Source organism: Cherax quadricarinatus, chromosome 43 (genome assembly GCF_038502225.1).
Source record: "Cherax quadricarinatus isolate ZL_2023a chromosome 43, ASM3850222v1, whole genome shotgun sequence".
Classification (NCBI taxonomy): domain Eukaryota; kingdom Metazoa; phylum Arthropoda; class Malacostraca; order Decapoda; family Parastacidae; genus Cherax; species Cherax quadricarinatus.
Window position 1 is genome coordinate 11,094,654 of NC_091334.1, and position 20,268 is coordinate 11,114,921.

At 38.5% G+C, this 20,268-nt stretch overlaps 1 protein-coding gene across 2 annotated transcripts in view; it reads left to right on the forward strand.

Moving 5' to 3' along the window:
* The window catches only part of LOC128694255 (uncharacterized), a 591,702-nt gene that overhangs the window by 560,170 nt on the left and 11,264 nt on the right, over positions 1-20,268 (forward strand). For both annotated transcript variants that reach the window (XM_070093572.1, XM_070093573.1), the window contains 4 exons: positions 2,217-2,341; positions 6,743-6,892; positions 7,037-7,119; positions 16,476-16,644. In XM_070093572.1, coding sequence (XP_069949673.1) covers positions 2,217-2,341; positions 6,743-6,892; positions 7,037-7,119; positions 16,476-16,644 — 527 coding nt within the window. The remainder of the gene's footprint in view (positions 1-2,216; positions 2,342-6,742; positions 6,893-7,036; positions 7,120-16,475; positions 16,645-20,268) is intronic.

Genomic DNA, 20,268 nt, shown 5'->3' on the forward strand with positions numbered 1-20,268 from the left:
GTGTTCTAGTGGTACACTCTGTAATTATTATTTTACTACATGTAAACCACACAATAACCAAATTCTGTAAACTCAGCATTGTAATCCTTATAGAGAATAAACTTCGAATTTGAATTTGAAGGTTGTCTAAGACACTCCATTATAGGAGCTTTAATAGAAACTGTATCATGCCAAGATGAGACCATTCCCATTAATTGATGAACTAATTGAACTAGTTGAACTACTTCACTTTTGTAAATTTAGCTACCTTACTTTAATATCAGTATGATTCATAACCTGTGTCAATATAGCGTAAGAAATATTATTAGGCTGCCCGAAATGCCTAATCATACTAGTGGCCTTTTTTGTAATAAGTTCTTTATTTTATAATTATCTTATAATATGTAAACCACACTTTGTAATCTATACAGAGAAATAAACATTTGAATTTGAATTTGAATAATGTGTGTTCAAATGTACTGCTCCATAACCTATATAAGTATATATAGTAAGAATTAGTATTAGTCTGCCCAAAATGCCTAGGCATGCTAGTGGCCTTCTTTGTAATTAATATTTTATAACATGTAAACCGCACATTGTAAGCTTTACAAGGAAATAAACATTTTGATTTGATTTGATTTTGCATGATTTGATTCTGGCAAACAAGTAAACCTTTGTTATCGTATTAGAAAAGCAAAACAAAATGGAAAGCTTATATACAATGAAATATGCTTTGTATAATGTCCTGTCTGTTGTTAGTGTTTTTCAGAAACTACTCTTGATTCTTTGAGTAATCACTATGTACAGTACAGTGGACCCTCGACCAACGATATTAATCCGTTCCTGAGAGCTCATCGTTAATCGAAATTATCATTAGTCGAGTTAATTTTCCCCATAAGAAATAATGAAAATCAAATTAATCCGTGCAAGACACCCAATAGTATTGAAAAAAAAAAAATTTACCACATGAAATATTAATTTTAATACACACAAACTGAAGAAGACATGTACAATTACATGACACTTACCTTTATTGAAGATCTGGTGATGATTGATGGGATGGGAGGAGGGGAGACTATGGATGGTGTTAGTGTTTAGAAGGGGAATCCCCTTCCATTAGGACTTGAGGTGTCAAGTCCTTTTCCGGGGTTACTTCCCTTCTTCTTTTAATGCCACTAGGACCAGCTTGAGAGTCACTGGACCTCTGTCGCACAACATATCTGTCCATAGAGGCCTGTACCTCCCATTCCTTTATGACATTCCTAAAGTGTTTCACAACATTGTCAGTCTCACAATTAAACACTTGTTCAGGTTTCAATTCTTCACTGTCTCTGTACTCCTTGAATTCCTGCACATATTTTTCAGCCGCTTTTTGGTCCAAACTGGCAGCCTCACCATGCCTTATCACACTATGTATGCCACTATGATTCTTAAATCTCTCAAACCAACCTTTGCTGGCCTTAAATTCACTCACATCACCACTAGTTGCAGGCATTTTTCTAATTAAATCCTCATGCAACTTCCTAGCCTTTTCACATATGATCGCTTGAGAGATGCTATCTCCTGCTATCTGTTTTTCGTTTATCCACACCAATAACAGTCTCTCAACATCTATCACTTGCGATCTCAGTTTCGAAAACATAGTTGCACCTTTGGCAAGAACAGCTTCCTTGATTGCCGTTTTCTTGGCCACAATAGTAGCGATGGTTGATTGGGGTTTTGTGTACAACCTGGCCAGCTTGGAGACACACACTCCACTTTCATACTTAGCAATGATCTCTTTCTTCATATTCATAGTAATTCTTACCCTTTTTGCTGTAGGGTTGGCACTAGAAGCTTTCTTGGGGCCCATGGTGACTTATTTTGCAGGTGCAATCACTAAAAACGCTGTGATAATATGAAATGTTCCGATTGTATGTTTGGATGGGACCGTGGTGGCTGGCTGGCTTGTAAACACTGGCCACAAGTGGACATGTCTCAGACGGAACGAATCATGTTGGTCGAGTTTTTTAGCGCTAGTCGAGGCAAAATTTTTGCGTTAAAATGTATCGCTAGTCGGATTTAACGTTAGACGATGCCATCGTTGGTTGAGGGTCCACTGTAGTCAGTTATTGTTGATGAATCATTGAATATACCATTACTTTATTATGAAAGTTGATAGGAACATGGATTATGTACCTTTTGTTGTTAGGTCATGGCCTCGTGTATTTTACTTTAAACATTTGCACTACTTGCAGGAAATTTCCGAGCTGGATACAAGCAAGGAACCATATTAAAGAAGTTATGTCCTGTAGAAGAAAAAGCGTTGGAAGCCATCTCAGCAGATATTTTACGACCTTATGTTCCACGTTATACAGGAGTGGTAAGTTCCTGCATCTCAATTTGCTTATAAAAAAAATTACTTAATGATCTAAAAAATTAAGTAAGTTTATTTAGGTATACACAAATGCAGTTACGTAGATTATCATACATAACAGCATACAGTTACATAGATTCTCATACATAGCAGCATATGTGTAGAGAACCTACAATAACCCAGAAATGTCAGACAAGTGACTTATTTCCATTGGGGTCCTGATAGGTACTGTAGTACTTTTCAGTGCACCTAGATTTACACTTCTTGATTATTTAAGTAGTTTAAAAAATGGGTAAGACAAACATATGAGGTTGCATGTGAAAGAGATTGTAAATTTATTTAGATACAGATCCACATAATTACAATTATCATACATAGTAACATGCAAAACAACCAATGGGGGAGTTGTTTTGCATCTCATATCACTTGTTCATGATTATTGCATAATAGTAACACATGTAAATTACCTAGGATAACCCAAAAAAGTCAACGTGACTTATTTCCATTAAACCAGTAAATCAGATGCTTTGCTAACCTTCTAGTATAGTATGATTTCAGCAATGCTTTTTTCTGCATTAAGCAAATTTACTCATTAATATAGCCCTTGTCACAACCAAATTATGATAATCAGTTGACCATTTAGTAGGGACTGACCATACTTTGCCCTCGTTTATTGTGTTGCTCAAGAGTTAGTGTTTTTAGTAAAAAAAGTAACCAGTTTGTTAAATGTGATACAATATATATGCAGTAGATGATGCATCCTTATACAGTAGTCTCCCCGTATCTGCGGGGTATACAATCCAAGACCTACCATGGATACCTGAAACCATGGATAATAATAATAATAATAATAATAATAATATCTTTATTTCTACAGGTACATATATGTACAAGGTATACAGGCCTAGCTGACATCAGTGACATACTACTACAGTGGAACCTCAAAAATCGAACTTAATCCGTTCCAGGAGCTAGTTCTAAATTCGAAAAGTCTGAAATTCGAAGCAGTATTTCCCATAAGAAATAATGGAAATACAATTAATCCATTCCAGAAACCCAAAAATATTCACACAAAAAATACATTTTATAGAGATTAATTACAGTTTTACATACAACAAATACTGTAGTTTTTAATTATGTATAGTAATACATATAAAATAACATTTTTACTTACCTTTATTGAAGATTGGTGATGGCATCTGGAAGATAGGGAGGAGGAGAGAGGGAGTTGGGGTTAGTGTTTGGAAGGAGAATCCCCCTCCATGAGGACTCCAGGTAAAGCCCTCTCTGGGGTTACTTCCCTTCTCTGTCTTTTAATGCCACTAGGACCAGCTTGAGAGTCACTGGACCCCTGTCTCACAAAATAACTGTCCACAGTCCTCTGTTTCTGACGCCTCTTTAACATTTCCCTAAAATGGGACATGGTTCTGTCACTGAACTTGTTTCAAAGATGGCTTGTTTCAGCTTGCTCAGGGTGGTACTTCTGCATAAACATTTGGACATCATTCCACTTGGCACAAATCTCCTTAATCTTTGAAGAAGGCACCTCATCCACTCCCTATATTAACACCTTTCGCAACATCAGCTTCCTTGATTTGTTCTTTCTTTGACAGGATAGAACTGATGGTTGACTTGTTTTTCCCATACATCCTGGCAAGCTCAACATGTCTCACACCACTCTCATACTTCTGTATTATTTCCTTCTTCACATCTATGGTGTTTCTCACTTTCTTTACCACAGGGGTACCACTAGCAAGTTTCTTTGGGCCCATGGCAGCTTATTTCACAGTCCCACAAGCACTAAATACAATGAAATAATCGTAAAATGCGTGAATGAGAGCGCAGGTTAGTGTTCACTCAAGCATAAACAAAGCTAGACTGCTCACGGTGCCTGCGCGGGGACGCGGACAGAGCGGGCAGCAGACAGGTCCTGTACCCGGCGGTCCAAAAATAGGGGCACGTTCGATAATAGGGACACAGTTTGTCCGAGAAAATGGTCCTATTTTCGAAACGTTCAATATGTGATACGTTCGATTTTTGAGGTGCCACTGTATATAGAAAGCTGCTTGTTATGCAGATCATTTTGGGGAAATTAGGTCAGTTTTGTCTCAGGATACGACCCACACCAGTCGACTAACACCCAGGTACCCATTTTACTGATGGGGAACATAGACAACTGGTGTAAAGAAACATGCCCAATGTTTCTACCCTCACTGGAAATTGAACTCAGACCCTCGCCATGTGAGCGGGAGCTTTAGCCATATACTGTTAAGTTGGCCCATAATGCCTAGGCATAATAGAGGCTCTCTTTGCATTGCAACCCACTATTGTAAATACAAAATCTCAATGTACTGTTTGCAAAGACATAAAATAAATAAATAAATACATACTTAGGATAAAGTTTAATTGATAAATTACACTCAAAAAATTTAGAATTATCACTTTTTAACTTATGGGAAGCACTTCATGGCTTCTCTTAAGCTTTGAAGAACAGCCATCATTGCTATTTTTCTGTTTTGAAGAACAGCCATCATTGCTATTTTTGTGCTTTGTGGCCATTATTAAGCAAAATTAAAGGTTATTTTTGGGCCACAGTAAGCCATGGATAATTGAAACTGTGGATACTGAATCTGCTGATACTGGGGTTTTACTGCATACCAAAGTTTTTCCCTTGAAATTCAGTTTACCTGGAGAGGGTTTTGGGGGTCAGTGCCCCTGCGGCTCGGTCTGAGACCAGGTCTCATGGTGGATCAGGGTCTGATCAACTAGGCTGTTACTGCTGGCTGCACTCAAACTGACGTATGAACCACAGCCCTGTTGGTCAGGTGCTGACTTTAGGTGCTTGTCCAGTGCCTTCTTGAAGACAGCCAGGGGTCTATTGGTAATCCCCCTTATGTATGCTGGGAGGCAGCTGAACAGTCTTGGGCCCCGGACACTTATTGTGTTGTCTCTCAGTGTACTCGTGGCGCCCCTGCTTTTCATCGGGGGAATGTTGGATCTCCTGCCCAAGTTTTTGCTTTCATAGGGAGTGATTTTTCGTTAGCAGGGTTGGTACCAATCCCTCCAGGACCTTCTGACTGTGTATTATCATGTATCTCTCTCGCCTGCAGTCCAGGGAATACAGATCAAGGACCTTCAACCATTCCCAGTAATTTAGGTGCCTTATCGTACTTATGTGTGCCGTGAAAATTCTTTGTACACTGTCCAGGTCTGCAATGTCTCCAGCCTTGAAGGGACTGTTAGTGTACAGCAGTATTCCATCCTAGATAGAACAAATGCTTTGAAGAGGATCATCATGGGCTTGGCATCCCTAGTTTTGAAGGTTCTCATTATCCATCCTGTCATTTTCCTAGCAGATGAGGTACATATTTTGTTGTGGTCTTGGAAGGCAAGATCCTCTGACATTATCACTCCCAGGTCCTTCACATTTCTTTTTCGCTCTATTGTATGGTTAGAATTTGTCATATACCCTGATACATTCTTAATTTCCTCACGTTTTCCATATCCAAGTAGTTGAAATTTCTCTTCGTTGAACTTCATATTGTTTTGAGTGAACCATTTGAAGATTTGGTTAATGTCCGCTTGGAGTCTTTTGGTGTCTTCGATGGAAGTCACCACCATGGCAGTCTAGGTGTCATCCGCAAAGGAAGACATAGAGCTATGGCTTACATCTCTGTCTGTGTCCGAAATGAGGAATAGAATGGGAGCGAGTACTGTGCCTTGTGGAACAGAGCTTTCAAAAACAGTGGCTGCCTGGGACTTTACTCTGTTTACTATTACTCTTCGTGTTCTATTTGCCACTATTCCCAAATTACGTATTGAGTATCATAAAGTTTTAATAAGTATCTAAATGAAACATTGCTAAGAGTTGAGAATTTTTTTTTTTGCAAATTTTTGTCAAAAATCTTTTTCAAAACTTGAAAAAAATTTATACTGAGTTTACCTGGAGAGAGTTCTGGGGGTCAACACCCCCGCGGCCCGGTCTGTGACCAGGCCTCCTGGTGGATCAGAGCCTGATCAACCAGGCTGTTACTGCTGGCTGCACGCAATCCAACGTACGAGCCACAGCCCGGCTGGTCAGGTACTGACATCTATAATTTTTTTGTTTTCCATAGATACAATATACTTTTGATATGAACTTTCTAAAAAGTAGTACAGTATGATGAGTACAGTACAGTAAAGGACCACAATGAAAATAAGTCACTTTGTCTGACTCTTTTTGGGTAATTCTAGGTTCTCTATACATATATGTACTGCTATGTATGACAGTCTGTGTAACTGTATTTGTGTATACCATGATACAGTGGTTTCAGTCTTTGAGCTAGTCTGCAAAAAGTTATTAGAACTGGTAAAGAATGTGTATTCCTCTGGGGAGTAAATTAACCACATATTCCTTCCTCTTGCCAGGTGGAAGGAACAGATGGAGAGAAATACCTCCAGCTTGAAGACTTGTTAAGTAATTATACTCTTCCCTGCGTTATGGACATTAAAATGGGAGTTCGAACATATCTGGAAGATGAGTTGGCGAAGGCAAGAGAAAAACCAAAATTAAGAAAGGCAAGGAAATTTTAATCTTGTTAAGGTGTGATGTGGAAAATTACTTTTTGTTATTTTGCTTTCATACTACAGTGTTATTTTTAATATATAGTATACAGACTGTATATTGTATTAGCTGTAACATAAATTTTTCATTTCACCTAGGACATGTATGAGAAGATGATTCAGATCGATCCTAAAGCACCCACTGATGCTGAACACAGAGCAAAGGCAGTCACCAAACCGAGGTATGAGAATGTAAATGGTTTATATACTATTTGGTACTATAGTGTACACACAAGCAAGGATGTTAGATGGAAGTGAGCAAAGGCAAGTGGCATTTGGAAAGTGATGTAATGGATATATATACGTCGTGCTGAATAGGTAAAACTTGCAATTTAGGTTTAAATACTAGCAGTGCTCTTCTTGCCGAATAAGGCAAGTGAAAAGTTATGTATGCAACAATTTCGCAAAATCATTCAGGACCCAATGAAAAAGAAATATTTCATTGTGTTTGTTAATTATTAAATTATTGTAAACTTATCTAAAATATATTTAGTTGGATTAGGCTAAATTTAGTTGCACTTGTTATAATAAGGTTAGGTGAGTTTTCTAAGGTTCTTTTGGTACAAAATTATTAATTTTTACATTAACATAAATGAAAAAATATATCTTTAAACATATAAGAGAAAATTTTAAAAAGGACTTAATTTTAAATGAGTTCTTGCTAATTGACCAGTTTTACCTATTTGGCACAACATATATAAATGGATTTAGAGATGGTAGTGAGCAGAGGCAAGTGGCATTTGGAAACTGATGTACTGTATGTATATGAATGGATTTAGAGATGGAAGTGAGCGAAGACAAGTTTTGGAGGTAAAAAGTGCAGTGTACCTTGAAGGCCAGGTGGGCTGGGATGTTGCAGTGCAGTGGATCAACATTGGAAGTTATTTTTTGTGATAATGAATGGATTTTTCCTTTGGGTTACAGTGCCATAGTAAGAAATGGCTGACGTGTTATAAATACAGCATATGTGTGCGCATCTAGGTAGTAGGTTGGTAGACAGCAGCTGCCCAGGGAGGTACTACCGTCCTGCCAGATGAGTGTAAAACAGAAGCCTGTAGTTGTTTTTCTTGATTTATTTATTTATTCATTTATTTATTTATTTGGACATGATACATAGTTGTACAAAGAAATATAGTGATTGGGTGCACATGCCAAAGCCCCTTGTATGCAGAACATTATGGGCAGCTTAAAATTAACTTAAGATTAACTAAGTAATGATATATTCAGTGGTAAAAATTACAGTAAACAAATTACTACATGAAGTACAAATGAGTATTTCAAATAAGAAGCATTACAGTTGTACAAATTTGTAACATAACAATGTATAATATAATCAAATCAGATCGAGTAAAATCAATGATTTGTAGTGCAGAAACAGGTCATATGGTCATTAGATGAGTTACTGTACATTCAAGAGAATGGAGTATTCTATTAGGTAATGTAATTAAAAAAAAATACATAGTTTGATAGGGTCACAGGTTATACATTTATAAGATTCAGTTACTCAGTATTTATTTAGTTGTGGTTGAGTAAGTGGTTTTTAAGAAGAGTCTTGAATTGATAAAGAGACAGTATTTCTTTTATATTCACAGGTAATGAATTCCAGATTTTTGGGCCTTTTATGCTAATTGAGTTTTTACATAGTGTGAGATGGGCACGGGGAACATCAAAGAGTGATATGTGCCTTGTGTTATCATCATGTGTTTTGTTGAGGTTGGTAAGGAGAAGTTTGTGGGGAGGGTTTATATCCAAGTTTAGTGTTCTATGTATGTAGTAGGCACAATAATAAGTATGGATGTTTTGTACGGTGAGTAAGTTTAAAGTTTTGACTGTTGGTGGAGTATGCTGCCTGGAGTGGGAATTTGTTATCATTTTGACTGCAGCCTTTTGTTGGGCAATTAATGGTCTGAGATGATTTATTGTTGTTGAGCCCTGTGCACAAATTCCATAGTGAGATAGGGGTAAATGAGTGAGTGATATAGGGCCAGGAGGGCTGACTGTGGAACATAGTACCGTATCTTCGATAGTATGCCTACGGTTTTGGAGATTTTCTTGGAAATTTGTTGTACACATGTTTGAAATTGAGTGTTATCAAGGTGGATTCCTGAGAATTTTCCCTCTGTGATCTTTGTGATAGGTGATCCGTTTATCATTATGTTAAGAGGAACATCCGTAGTTCTGTTCCCAAACTGAATGTAGTAGGTTTTGTCAATATTGAGAGTAAGTTTGTTAATCATTATCCAGGTAGATATTTTCTGTAATTCGGTATTTACAGTATTGGCTAGTATGACTGGGCTTGGGTGAGAGAAGATGTATGTAATGTCATCTGCAAATAGTGTGGGTTTGACTAGTTGTGATGCATTTGGTAGGTCGTTTATGTAAATGAGAAAGAGAAGAAGGCCAAGGACACTTCCCTGTTGGACACCAACTGTAATTGGCTATGTGGAAGAGTTTGCTCCATTTGTGTACACATATTGGCTTCTGTTGCTAAGGTATGACTTTAGGTAGTTGAGGGAGTTCCCTCTTATACCATAGTGTGATAATTTTATGTGCAGCAAATCATGGTCAACTGTGTCAAAAGCTTTACGTAAATCAATGAAGATCCCCAATGGGACTTCTTTTTTTTCTCGAGTGCAGTGTATATTTGTGTTAGCATGATGGTGGAATTGCTTGTGTCTTTTTTCTGTCTAATAAACATGTAAGATTTCAGGTATGTCTTGCTACTTCTACTTACACTTGAGTCACACTGCACATGCATGTACAAGTATATATATACACACCCCTCTGGGTTTTCTTCTATTTTCTTACTAGTTCTTGTTTATTTCCTCTTATCTCCATGGGGAACCAGAACAGAATTCTTCCTCTGTAAGCCATGCACATCGTAAGAGGCGACTAAAATGCCAGGAGCAAGGGGCTAGTAACCCTTTCTCCTGTATATACTACTAAAGCTAAAAAGAGAATCTTCTGTTTTTCTTTTTTGGGCCATCCTGCCTCAGTGGGATACAGCCGGTTTGTTGAAAGAAGATGTGTGTAAATGTATGCAAACTATATGTGTAGTACCAGAAGGTTGCCTGAAGATGGCCTTGCTTCTGAGTCCCAGACCAGCTCTCCTGGTTAATGACTTGATCAGCCAGGCTGTTCATGAGGTTTGATCAGTAACTGAATTGAAGACCTTACACAATTCCCTTTTGAAAATAACTGCCGGACTGCTGGTAATTTTCCATATGTGTATGAAGAGAGTTTCTGAAAAATCTTGGTCCCTTTACACTTATTGAGTTCTCTTAGTTTACTCATTGCATTGCGGCTTTTCATTGGAAGTATTTGCATTATTTGCTAAGTATCTTGCTCTTGTAAGAAGTAATTTTAGTGTGCAGATTTGAGATCATTCCCTTCAGAATTTTCCAGATGTGAATCATGATGTTACATGTACATATTTTTCTCTCCTACATTCCAGGGATTTCAGTTCAAAGGACTTTAGGCATTTCTAATAATTTGAGTGCTTGATTGAATTCATATGGGTAGTAGAGGCTTTCTGTACATTCTCCAGTTCTACAGTTTGGCCTGTCCTGAAAGGGAATGCTCATATACAACAATGTTGCAGTCTGAGAGAGCACAAGTGACTGAAAGAGTATCATCATTGGCTTGGAATCTCTTGTTTAAGGGTTCTAGTTATACAACCTATAATTCCCTTGGAGTTGTGAAAGCAGCACTGTTGTTTCTTGAGCATAAGATCTGACATTATCACTCCTGATTCCCTCACATTCCTCTTCTGCTTTATTGAATGGTTTGAGTTTGTTTTATATTCTGTTCCAGTTTTTAATTTTTTAGTTTGTCCATAGTTGAGTACAGTAACTGAATTTTGTCCTCACTGAATATTATTTGTTTTCTGTAGCTCACTGAAGACCTGGTTAATATTATCTTTGAATTTTGCTGTGTCCTCAGTGGGTGCCATTCTCATACAAATTCTTATATCGTCTGCAAAGAATGATACAGTGTTGTGTCTCATGTCTCTGTGTATGTTGAAAGTGAGAATAAGAAAGAGAATTATAGTGAGTATTCTACCTTCAGGTACAATACTTACCCCACCTTGTTGAGTCTTACTACTGGCATCTGATTTGTTAGAAAATAAAAAATCCATCTGTCTACTTTCCCATTATGTTTACACTACAATATGATTACACTACTAGAAGGCTTTTGTAATGTGTGTGTTTACTGTTTCTACATTATGTTTATCTTCTCTTGCATCCAAGACTGTGTTGTAATGGCCTAGTGATGGTGAGAGGCAGGAGAGACGACCTGTTCTAAATCCATGTTGCCCTGGGTTGTGCAATTACGTATTGTGATCCCATGTGGCTAATTAGCAGTCTTGCTTCTTAATCCTTTAAATTGTAGAGCTATGTTTGCTCGTGTAGCGCTCCGAACATACATCTACTTTTTTTTTTTTACATAAGAAAGCATGTAAAATCAAACGTAGATCTATGTTCAGAGTGCTACACGAGCAAACGTAGATCTACGTTTGGACAGTTTAAGGGTTAAAACACTTTCAAAAAATTTTGATTATGTGGGGCATCAGTACTATTGCTCTATAGTTTTTTGTGATTTCCTTGGTGTCACCTTTGAAACAGAGCTATACCCATGGCTTTTAATGAGTGTGGATGACTTCTGTCTCCAGACTCTGTCTTCATTGGTTATTTAAGACACAATAGTTTTTTGTAGTTATTTGATGAATGTGGAGTTTCATGAGTCGGGAACTCCATATTCATCAAGGACTTTTCCATAATAAAGGTTTGCTCTGAATCAAGTGTCTTTTTACCAAACCAGCGACTTAAACAATATAATGTGTATATGTGTAATGTGTATATGTTGGTAGACAGCAACCACCCAGGGAAGTACTACCGTCCTGCCAGATGACTGTGAAACAAAAACCTGTAACTGTTTTGCATGATGGTAGGATTGCTGGTTTCTTTTTCTGTCTCATAAACACGCTAAGATAACAGGGATATCTTGCTACTCCTACTTACACTTTGGTCACACTTCACAGACACGCACATGCATATATATATATATACATACATCTAGGTTTTTTCTCCTTTTTCTAAATAGCTCTTGTTCTTTTTTATTTCTTCTATTGTCCATGGGGAAGTGGAAAAGAATCTTTCCTCCGTAAGCCATGCGTGTCGTATGAGGCGACTAAAATGCCGGGAGCAATGGGCTAGTAACCCCTTCTCCTGTATACAATTACTAAAAAAGAGAAGAAGAAAAACTTTATAAAACTGGGTTGCTTAAATGTGCGTGGATGTAGTGCGGATGACAAGAAACAGATGATTGCTGATGTTATGAATGAAAAGAAGTTGGATGTCCTGGCCCTAAGCGAAACAAAGCTGAAGGGGGTAGGAGAGTTTCAGTGGGGGGAAATAAATGGGATTAAATCTGGAGTATATGAGAGAGTTAGAGCAAAGGAAGGGGTAGCAGTAATGTTAAATGATCAGTTATGGAAGGAGAAAAGAGAATATGAATGTGTAAATTCAAGAATTATGTGGATTAAAGTAAAGGTTGGATGCGAGAAGTGGGTCATAATAAGCGTGTATGCACCTGGAGAAGAGAGGAATGCAGAGGAGAGAGAGAGATTTTGGGAGATGTTAAGTGAATGTATAGGAGCCTTTGAACCAAGTGAGAGAGTAATTGTGGTAGGGGACTTGAATGCTAAAGTAGGAGAAACTTTTAGAGAGGGTGTGGTAGGTAAGTTTGGGGTGCCAGGTGTAAATGATAATGGGAGCCCTTTGATTGAACTTTGTATAGAAAGGGGTTTAGTTATAGGTAAAACATATTTTAAGAAAAAGAGGATAAATAAGTATACACGATATGATGTAGGGCGAAATGACAGTAGTTTGTTGGATTATGTATTGGTAGATAAAAGACTGTTGAGTAGACTTCAGGATGTACATGTTTATAGAGGGGCCACAGATATATCAGATCACTTTCTAGTTGTAGCTACACTGAGAGTAAAAGGTAGATGGGATACAAGGAGAATAGAAGCATCAGGGAAGAGAGAGGTGAAGGTTTATAAACTAAAAGAGGAGGCAGTTAGGGTAAGATATAAACAGCTATTGGAGGATAGATGGGCTAATGAGAGCATAGGCAATGGGGTCGAAGAGGTATGGGGTAGGTTTAAAAATGTAGTGTTAGAGTGTTCAGCAGAAGTTTGTGGTTACAGGAAAGTGGGTGCAGGAGGGAAGAGGAGCGATTGGTGGAATGATGATGTAAAGAGAGTAGTAAGGGAGAAAAAGTTAGCATATGAGAAGTTTTTACAAAGTAGAAGTGATGCAAGGAGGGAAGAGTATATGGAGAAAAAGAGAGAAGTTAAGAGAGTGGTGAAGCAATGTAAAAAGAGAGCAAATGAGAGAGTGGGTGAGATGTTATCAACAAATTTTGTTGAAAATAAGAAAAAGTTTTGGAGTGAGATTAACAAGTTAAGAAAGCCTAGAGAACAAATGGATTTGTCAGTTAAAAATAGGAGAGGAGAGTTATTAAATGGAGAGTTAGAGGTATTGGGAAGATGGAAGGAATATTTTGAGGAATTGTTAAATGTTGATGAAGATAGGGAAGCTGTGATTTCGTGTATAGGGCAAGGAGGAATAACATCTTGTAGGAGTGAGGAAGAGCCAGTTGTGAGTGTGGGGGAAGTTCGTGAGGCAGTAGGTAAAATGAAAGGGGGTAAGGCAGCCGGGATTGATGGGATAAAGATAGAAATGTTAAAAGCAGGTGGGGATATAGTTTTGGAGTGGTTGGTGCAATTATTTAATAAATGTATGGAAGAGGGTAAGGTACCTAGGGATTGGCAGAGAGCATGCATAGTTCCTTTGTATAAAGGCAAAGGGGATAAAAGAGAGTGCAAAAATTATAGGGGGATAAGTCTGTTGAGTGTACCTGGTAAAGTGTATGGTAGAGTTATAATTGAAAGAATTAAGAGTAAGACGGAGAATAGGATAGCAGATGAACAAGGAGGCTTTAGGAAAGGTAGGGGGTGTGTGGACCAGGTGTTTACAGTGAAACATATAAGTGAACAGTATTTAGATAAGGCTAAAGAGGTCTTTGTGGCATTTATGGATTTGGAAAAGGCGTATGACAGGGTGGATAGGGGGGCAATGTGGCAGATGTTGCAAGTGTATGGTGTAGGAGGTAGGTTACTGAAAGCAGTGAAGAGTTTTTACGAGGATAGTGAGGCTCAAGTTAGAGTATGTAGGAAAGAGGGAAATTTTTTCCCAGTAAAAGTAGGCCTTAGACAAGGATGTGTGATGTCACCGTGGTTGTTTAATATATTTATAGATGGGGTTGTAAGAGAAGTAAATGCGAGGGTCTTGGCAAGAGGCGTGGAGTTAAAAGATAAAGAATCACACACAAAGTGGGAGTTGTCACAGCTGCTCTTTGCTGATGACACTGTGCTCTTGGGAGATTCTGAAGAGAAGTTGCAGAGATTGGTGGATGAATTTGGTAGGGTGTGCAAAAGAAGAAAATTAAAGGTGAATACAGGAAAGAGTAAGGTTATGAGGATAACAAAAAGATTAGGTGATGAAAGATTGAATATCAGATTGGAGGGAGAGAGTATGGAGGAGGTGAACGTATTCAGATATTTGGGAGTGGACGTGTCAGCGGATGGGTCTATGAAAGATGAGGTGAATCATAGAATTGATGAGGGAAAAAGAGTGAGTGGTGCACTTAGGAGTCTGTGGAGACAAAGAACTTTGTCCTTGGAGGCAAAGAGGGGAATGTATGAGAGTATAGTTTTACCAACGCTCTTATATGGGTGTGAAGCGTGGGTGATGAATGTTGCAGCGAGGAGAAGGCTGGAGGCAGTGGAGATGTCATGTCTGAGGGCAATGTGTGGTGTGAATATAATGCAGAGAATTCGTAGTTTGGAAGTTAGGAGGAGGTGCGGGATTACCAAAACTGTTGTCCAGAGGGCTGAGGAAGGGTTGTTGAGGTGGTTCGGACATGTAGAGAGAATGGAGCGAAACAGAATGACTTCAAGAGTGTATCAGTCTGTAGTGGAAGGAAGGCGGGGTAGGGGTCGGCCTAGGAAGGGTTGGAGGGAGGGGGTAAAGGAGGTTTTGTGTGCGAGGGGCTTGGACTTCCAGCAGGCATGCGTGAGCGTGTTTGATAGGAGTGAATGGAGACAAATGGTTTTTAATACTTGACGTGCTGTTGGAGTGTGAGCAAAGTAACATTTATGAAGGGATTCAGGGAAACCGGCAGGCCGGACTTGAGTCCTGGAGATGGGAAGTACAGTGCCTGCACTCTGAAGGAGGGGTGTTAATGTTGCAGTTTAAAAACTGTAGTGTAAAGCACCCTTCTGGCAAGACAGTGATGGAGTGAATGATGGTGAAAGTTTTTCTTTTTCGGGCCACCCTGCCTTGGTGGGAATCGGCCGGTGTGATAATAAAAAAAAAATAAAAAATGTTACCAGAGGTAATCCAGTGCTCATTGTCATGGTTGTGGAAATATCTCTGTCATCTATGTGCAGGGTTGAAATACAGATTTTTTTACTTAATGTATTCATTATCCTAATGGCTGCTGCTACTTTATAACATAAATGATTTTATTTAAATTAGTAACCTGGAGTGTTAGTAATCCATCACAACCCAAGAAAGCCACTTTGTTTGGCTTACTTTCATTGAGGGTCCTCTGAACCTCTCTAGGATGCAATCGACAACAAGTGACTAACAACCAGGTGCCTACTTACTGCTAGGTGAACAAGGACAATAAGTGTAAGGAAACATGCCAGGATTGAACCCGAGTCCTTCAGGTGCAATACACTACATGTTTCTAACATTTACACGTACTATAAATGTTGAGTGTAAATGCCAGTTTTATAGAACTATACAGAAGGGGTAAATAATCCAATAAATATCAACTCCATAAATAAAATTGCTGCTTATTTTATACCTAATATATATTCCTGTTTATGTTTTGACAGTAATATCTTTAAGGAGGTGCCTTGATGCTAGTGAGGGCTTCGTGATTCAAGGAACTAGACCCATCCTTCCCTTCCTTGGATCAAGACTGATTATTTCTCAAAAAGAATGAAAAGGCACAATACTGTGACTATGTTTTGGCCCAAGTCAAACCGAAATATCATCATAAGTTTCTATCTCTGATGTGCAGGTTATTTGCAGGTTTCTGTCTCTGATGTGCAGGTTATTTGCAGGTTACTATCTCTTATGTGTAGGTTATTTGCAGGTTTCCATCTCTTTTGCGCAGGTTATTTGCAGGTTTCTATCTCTTTTGTGCAGGTTATTTATGTGCCATTCCCCAGTTACTATATGAGGTCTATGAGTTTATCCTTATCCCCAGATTATTTTCTAATAATTATAATAATAATAAAAATGCAATATGTATATATAGATTATACCAATGATAGTATACTTGGGTATAGTATTATTGGTATAATACTAAATCCAACATAACCAGTGTACAGTATATATCTTTTTTTGGGGATATCTTTGAATTCCAAAATTAATTACAATTTTAATTATTGCAGGTACATGGTATGGCGAGAAACCATATCCTCTACAGCTACACAAGGATTCCGAATAGAAGGAGTAAGAAGAGGCGATGGCACATCCAGCAAGGACTTCAAGACAACAAGGACACGAGAACAAGTTCTTGCAGCTCTCAACAGTTTTTTACAAGGTTACTCTCATGCTGCTGTAAGTTGAATTTTATTATTTATGTGCAGTTTTATTGATTACCATTAAAAATAAGTAATAATGACTTTTCTGAACTGCCTTATATAGATTGTTCTTTGAAGGTGCAATTAAGTTGGTTCATTCCAGTATGGCAGCACCAAAAAAAACTTATTTGTTACAAATTGTGATCAGTTTATCAGTCTTATTTTAGTGTTTTATTAAGCCTTCCAATACAGTTTTTCACCAGTAATAAAGTGTTCTCCTAACAAATTTATCAGAAATCTTCTTTAAACAAACCGGCCATATCCCATTGAGACAGTGTGGCCTGAAGTAAAAGTGAAAGTTTCTCCTTTTAAATTTAGTAATATATACAGGAGAAGGGGTTACTAGCCACTTGCTCCCAGCATTTTAGTCGCTTCTTACGATACGCATAACTTGCAGAGGAAGAATTCTGTTCCACTTCCCCATGGAGATAAGTGAAGATAAACAAGAACAAGAACCAGTGAGTAAATAGAAGAAACCCCAGAGGTGTGTGTATATATATGCTTGTACATGTATGTGTTCTAGGTAGTAGGTTGGTAGACAGCAGCCGCCCAGGGAGGTACTACCGTCCTGCCAAGTGAGTGTAAAACGAAAGCCTGTAATTGTTTTACATGATGGTAGGACTGCTGGTGTCCTTTTTTCTGTCTCATAAACGTGGAAGATTTCAGGTACGTCTTGCTACTTTTACTTACACTTAGGTCACACTACATATATATGTTATTTTTTTTTTTTTTTTCTCAACAAGTTGGCCGTCTCCCACTGAGGCAGGGTGACCCAAAAAAGAAAGAAAATCCCCAAGAAGAAAATACTTTCATCATCATTCAACACTTTCACCACACTCACACATTATCACTGCTTTTCCAGAGGTGCTCAGAATACAACAGTTTAGAAGCATATACGTATAAAGATACACAACATATCCCTCCAAACTGCCAATATCCCAAACCCCTCCTTTAAAGTGCAGGCATTGTACTTCCCATTTCCAGGACTCAAGTCCGACTATATGAAAATAACCGGGTTCCCTGAATCGCTTCACTAAATATTACCCTGCTCACACTCCAACAGATCGTCAGGTCCCAAGTATCATTTGTCTCCATTCACTCCTATCTAACACGCTCATGCACGCTTGCTGGAAGTCCAAGCCCCTCGCCCACAAAACCTCCTTTACCCCCTCTTTCCAACCCTTTCGAGGACGACCCCTACCCCTCCTTCCTTCCCCTATAGATTTATATGCTTTCCATGTCATTCTACTTTGATCCATTCTCTCTAAATGACCAAACCACCTTAACAACCCCTCTTCTGCCCTCTGACTAATGCTTTTATTAACTCCACACCTTCTCCTAATTTCCACACTCCGAATTTTCTGCATAATATTTACACCACACATTGCCCTTAGACAGGACGTCTCCACTGCCTCCAACCGTCTCCTCGCTGCTGCATTTACCACCCAAGCTTCACATCCATATAAGAGTGTTGGTACTACTATACTTTCATACATTCCCTTCTTTGCCTCCATAGATAACGTTTTTTGACTCCACATATACCTCAATGCACCACTCACCTTTTTTCCCTCGTCAATTCTATGATTAACCTCAGTCCTTCATAAATCCATCCGCCGACACGTCAACTCCCAAGTATCTGAAAACATTCACTTCTTCCATACTCCTCCTCCCCAATTTGATATCCAATTTTTCTTTATCTAAATCATTTGATACCCTCATCACCTTACTCTTTTCTATGTTCACTTTCAACTTTCTACCTTTACACACATTCTCAAACTCATCCACTAACCTTTGCAATTTTTCTTTAGAATCTCCCATAAGCACAGTATCATCAACAAAAAGTAACTGTGTCAATTCCCATTTTGAATTTGATTCCCCATAATTTAATCCCACCCCTCTCCCGAACACCCTAGCATTTACTTCTTTTACAACCCCATCTATAAATATATTAAACAACCATGGTGACATTACACATCCCTGTCTAAGACCTACTTTTACCGGGAAGTATTCTCCCTCTCTTCTACACACCCTAACCTGAGCCTCACTATCCTCATAAAAGCTCTTTACAGCATTTAGTAACTTACCACCTATTCCATATACTTGCAACATCTGCCACATTGCTCCTCTATCCACTCTATCATATGCCTTTTCTAAATCCATAAATGCAATAAAAACTTCCCTACCTTTATCTAAATACTGTTCACATATATGCTTCAATGTAAACACTTGATCTACACATCCCCTACCCACTCTGAAGCCTCCCTGCTCATCCGCAATCCTACATTCTGTCTTACCTCTAATTCTTTCAATTATAACCCTACCGTATACTTTTCCTGGTATACTCAGTAAACTTATTCCTCTATAATTTTTACAATCTCTTTTGTCCCCTTTCCCTTTATATAAAGGGACTATACATGCTCTCTGCCAATCCCTAGGTACCTTCCCCTCTTTCATACATTTATTAAACAAAAGTACCAACCACTCCAACACTATATCCCCCCCTGCTTTTAACATTTCTGTCATGATCCCATCAGTTCCAGCTGCTTTACCCCCTTTCATTCTACGTAATGCCTCACGTACCTCCACCACACTTACATTCTGCTCTTCTTCACTCCTAAAAGATGGTATACCTCCCTGGCCAGTGCATGAAATTACCGCCTCCCTTTCTTCCTCAACATTTAAAAGTTCCTCAAAATATTCTCGCCATCTACCTAATACCTCCCTCTCCCCATCTACTAACTCCCCTACTCTGTTTTTAACTGACAAATCCATACTTTCCCTAGGCTTTCTTAACTTGTTTAACTCACTCCAAAATTTTTTCTTATTTTCATTAAAATTTCTTGACAGTGCCTCTCCCACTCTATCATCTGCTCTCCTTTTGCACTCTCTCACCACTCTCTTCACCTTTCTTTTACTCTCCATATACTCTGCTCTTCTTATAACACTTCTGCTTTGTAAAAACCTCTCATAAGCTACCTTTTTCTCTTTTATCACACCCTTTACTTCATCATTCCACCAATCACTCCTCTTTCCTCCTGCCCCCACCCTCCTATAACCACAAACTTCTGCCCCACATTCTAATACTGCATTTTTAAAACTATTCCAACCCTCTTCAACCCCTCCACTACTCATCTTTGCACTAGCCCACTTTTCTGCCAATAGTCGCTTATATATATACACACCCCTCTTGAGTTTTCTGCTATATTCTTTCTAGTTCTTGTTCTTGTTTATTTCCTCTTATCTCCATGGGGAAGTGGAACAGAATTCTTCCTCCGTAAGCCATGCATGTTGTAAGAGGCGACTAAAATGCCGGGAGCAAAGGGCTAGTAACCCCTTCTGTATAAATTACTAAATTTGAAAAGAGAAACTTTTGTTTTTCTTATTGGGCCACCCTGCCTCGGTGGGATACGGCCAGTTTGTTGAAAGAAAGAAAGACATGTATGTGTAGTGTGACCTAAGTGTAAGTAGAAGTAGCAAGATATACCAGAAACCGTGCATGTTTCTTCTTCTTTCAACGCACCAGCCGTATCCCACTGAGGTGGGGGTGACCCAAAAGAAAAAAAACGAAAGTTTCGCCTTTTAAATTTAGTAATATATGCAG